We start from the raw sequence: 3,951 nt of genomic DNA on the forward strand, positions 1-3,951 counted from the left end.
TAATGTAGACATGAAACGACTAAACGTTGATTCATAATATAAATAATTTTTTTAGTGTTAAGTATTTAACGGATCGGGTCTTGAGTAAACATGTACGGGTTCTTTTATTCCGTTATTCGGATCCGGACCCGCTAAAATCTTAACAGAACTTACTTGTTTACTCGATACTAGGGAGTCTTACTTGGCTCGTTTACACCGAGTAATGAATAAGGGATAAAATTTCCATCTTTACTTAAAACATTGATGGAAGGACTAAAACGGTTAAAAATAACAGTTTAAACATGTAAAACATGGTTTTCAGATTTCAAGGACCAACTTGAAAAAAGAAGAAAAGTTCAGGGGCAAAAATGTCATTAATTTTTTTTTTTTTTTTTTTTTTTTTTTTTTTTTTAATTCTAAGTAGAAGTTTCTATGGTTGTATACTCGGCTAGTTACTATGATTACTCACACTTGATTATGTGATCCTGTGGTTAATACTGCTCTGAGCTTCAAAATCAGGTGAAGCCAAGAATCGCAGCGACACTCTCAACAAAAGCCCTCTCTTTCGTATCACACTCTTAGAATCCCATTCCCTCTCTTCTTTCCCAGCAAACGAAGTCTCCTCAAAGTATTCACTCCATTACACACATTTTTTTTCTCTCACTGTCCACACAAAACAATATATATATATATATATATATATATATATATATATATATATATATAATTCTCGATTCTTTCTTTATCTATTATCCACAAACTTCTCTTTCCCTCCTTCTATAGATTCCGTCGCCATTGGAACCCATATGAAGCTCGGAAATTAGGGTTTTGAGGTTTCAAGGCGGTTGAAGATGCTTCCTTGGGGAGGACTAAGCTGTTGCCTCAGCGCAGCTGCTCTTTACCTTCTCGGAAGGAGTAGTGGCAGGTTTGCGCTCTCAATTTTTTTTTTTTTTTTTTTTTTTTTTTTGTCTTTGTGATTATCGAATTGGAGTTTTACTTTATTTATTTGCGATTTTTTGTTGTTGTTCCGAAATGGTGATGTAGGGACGCGGAGATTCTGAAATCGGTGACGAGAGTCAATCAGCTCAAAGAATTAGGTGTGTCATGGTATTTTATTTTAGAATTGATTTAGGAGAAGAGATTGATACTTTGTTTCTGGAGACCGAACATGATTGCTTTATTGGCTTTACTACTCAGTTCTTACATTCCACTTAAAAAAATTTGGATGATTGGATTGATTTTTTGTTTAATCGGATTTTCATTTATGTGTTGATTGAAACTAAAAAAAGTTTTCTCAATTTAGATTAATTCCGTTGAAGCTACACATGCTGGTAAATAGATGATGTGACAAGATACAAAAAAGACTCCATGGCGAAGACTTTTGCACGACAACTTGAATAATTTTTCCCTTTGTTTTTCTATTTCTTTTTCCTGTCAGCGGAATTATTAGACGCCGATCGCTTATTACCATTGGTGGTTGCTATTTCTGGTAGAGTTAGCTCCGATACACCAATCACGTGCGAGTTCAGTGGTTTACGAGGAGTTATTGTGGAGGAAACAGTAATTTGGCAACACCCCTGAACAAATTATAAATACAAATCATCCCTCGCTTGCTTGCAGAATCAATGCTTTTTTCACCGATTTTAATAGCTTATTTATTTACTCACTTTTATAGGCAGAACAACATTTCCTGAAACACAACGACGCCGGTTCATGGATACAGGATTCTGCTCTGATGCTATCAATGAGTAAAGAGGTTCCGTGGTATCTGGTGAGACACACTTTCTTTCTTGGTCACTTATGAGGTCTACATTGCCTACTCTACTTAGTGCCTTATTGAATTTAATTTTACAAGGATGATGGGACTATTCGTGCCTATGTGGTCGGAGCTCGAGGTGCGATGGGATTTGTGCTACCGGTAGCGAGCGAAGTGTTTGAAGAGTCGGGAAGATCTCTTGTACGAGGGACACTAGATTATCTCCAAGGCCTTAAGGTTGTTTCTGTTTAATGTTGCATCTCATTCATTGTCACCCTTGATCCTTTTTCGATTATTAAAACATCTAATTTCATAGATGCTTGGAGTCAAACGTATTGAGCGAGTACTTCCGACCGGTACTTCGTTGACAGTTGTTGGTGAGGTACGTTTTGCTGTAATATTAAACTCTCAACTTACTTTTTAGTGCAATCAGAGATAAAACCTTAATTACTTGGCTCTTTATCCTTTCCATAAAATATTTTTCGCCTTATAAAATTAAACTTAAAATGTGCGTGGTTCACTTGCCGGCTGTTTAACTCTCCTGCTATTGTAATCATCAGGATGTTAAATCTTTGCATGATAGATATTAAGCTAGTGAAGAAAGCTGTTGACAATAAAGTTTTCCAAAATAAAATATAAAAAATTGGTTTTCTAGGACAGGCCGTTTTCCTACTGTGATTATGACCTAGTTTATTGCGTGCTATACTTACCTCTTTACTATCATCGTTTAAACCTATTCTCAGGCTGCGAAAGATGACATCGGAACGGTTAGAATACAGAAACCCGATAAAGGGCCGTTTTACGTCTCTCCCAAATCAATTGACCAGCTCATTATAAACCTAGGAAAATGGGCAAGGTTTGGCAGATAAATACAATCCACTTTTCATAAAATATTTATTTTCCTCTCTTTATCACTAATATAGTTAACAATAATGAATTCCTAGGCTGTATAAATATGCATCCATGGGCTTGGCTGCCTTTGGTGCGTATCTCATGGCCAAGCACGCTTTTCAGTACATTATGCTGCGGAGACGCCACCGAGAATTCCAGAAAAGGTCCAAATCATTGTTAACTAATTCGCCATCTTATGTCCATGAAATGAACGAAGCTTGTGTTCGAACGTGCAGGGTTCTTGACGCGACCTCTAAAAGATCCGGAACCGATGAAGAAAGTATGTTATTAGTCATATGGGTTTCACGGCTTTGTACAAAAATGTGATCAATAATACAGCATGAGAATGACAAAATCCTTTTTTTTTTCAGACGGTTTAAACGATAAAGTCGAGAGTGGAGTGGATGGGGGTGCAAAGAGAGACCGAGTGATGCCGGATTTGTGTGTGATATGCCTCGAGCAGGAATACAATGCTGTTTTTGTCCAGTAAGGGATATCTGATCATCTCAAGCCTATCTTTTTTCGTTTGCTTTTCCTATAATGGAATGGCATTGAAAAATTCTCCGTTCATCGTGTTTTTCAGGTGTGGACACATGTGCTGTTGCACAACTTGCTCCACACAGTTGACTAGTTGTCCTCTTTGCCGCCGAAGAATCGAGCAGGTCGTGAAAACTTTTCGCCACTGACGATCTTGTTTCTACTTTCTATACAAACCGCCTTTTGTTAATTGTATGATATTGTTAATTCGACGAAAATGGCAGTTCTTAAGAGTGGTGAATCAAACGTTCGCCAGCATATGAAATGCCTTCGATCATATTACAGATCTTTCGCATCGTACATGAAAATAACCAGCTCGGGATTATTAATTTTTTTGTAAATTTTGGATGCCATATTAGAGTAATTATGTTTTTTTTAAAATGATAATTTATCATCCTTTTTACGTTTTACCTCGTCTTTTAACCTGCTGCATTCCTTTTTGTGCTCACATAACCTACTGCATTTGATACTCATTTATACTTGCTTGTTTTTTCATACAATTAATATATATGTGACGTTGTTCAATCAAGAACATTAGAAAGCGAGTTTGTTTTAGAAAAACGGTGACATTTCTTGAAGGTAATGTTAGTTCCTATTGCATGACAAGCTTTGAATTTGGAATAATGGAAATTGTTCAATCACGTTAATATGCTACAATCGGAAACAAGAAAGCATAATATTCTCAAGTATTCATTATTTAATCGATTTCATAACTTAATTTTAATTGAGAAATTTAGCAATAACTAACATATGAAACTTAGTTCTGTAAAAAAATTTAATATGCCTCG

General features: G+C 36.1%; 1 protein-coding gene across 2 annotated transcripts; it reads left to right on the plus strand.

The window, feature by feature from the left end:
- Window positions 1-435: 435 nt before the first annotated feature.
- DAL1 (E3 Ubiquitin ligase family protein) lies at window positions 436-3,571 on the plus strand. 2 transcript variants are annotated; one of them, XM_089624377.1, is made up of 12 exons: window positions 436-607; window positions 763-904; window positions 1,024-1,076; window positions 1,418-1,539; window positions 1,655-1,750; window positions 1,835-1,972; window positions 2,052-2,117; window positions 2,479-2,591; window positions 2,680-2,790; window positions 2,863-2,906; window positions 2,998-3,112; window positions 3,210-3,571. In XM_089624377.1, the coding sequence occupies exons 2-12, from the start codon at window positions 831-833 to the stop codon at window positions 3,310-3,312; spliced, it is 1,035 nt and encodes a 344-aa protein (XP_089480503.1). In that variant the 5' UTR covers window positions 436-607; window positions 763-830; the 3' UTR covers window positions 3,313-3,571. The 2 variants fall into 2 exon arrangements, with proteins under 2 accessions (XP_089480503.1, XP_089480502.1); XM_089624376.1 differs by lacking the exon at window positions 436-607 and having other exon boundaries at window positions 711-904.
- The last annotated feature ends 380 nt before the right edge of the window (window positions 3,572-3,951 follow it).

Source organism: Urtica dioica, chromosome 8, assembly GCF_054948205.1.
Source record: "Urtica dioica subsp. dioica isolate 48M chromosome 8, U.dioica_male_clone48M_v1_H2, whole genome shotgun sequence".
NCBI classification, from domain to species: domain Eukaryota; kingdom Viridiplantae; phylum Streptophyta; class Magnoliopsida; order Rosales; family Urticaceae; genus Urtica; species Urtica dioica.

Bases quoted from the DNA above. Each gene is read 5' to 3' on its own strand.
- DAL1 (XM_089624377.1), top strand. From the start codon at position 831: ATGCTTCCTTGGGGAGGACTAAGCTGTTGCCTCAGCGCAGCTGCTCTT. The intron at 1,077-1,417 runs GTGTGTCATGGT...TTTTCCTGTCAG, and splicing joins CAATCAGCTCAAAGAATTAG to CGGAATTATTAGACGCCGAT. The intron at 2,907-2,997 runs GTATGTTATTAG...TTTTTTTTTCAG, and splicing joins ATCCGGAACCGATGAAGAAA to ACGGTTTAAACGATAAAGTC.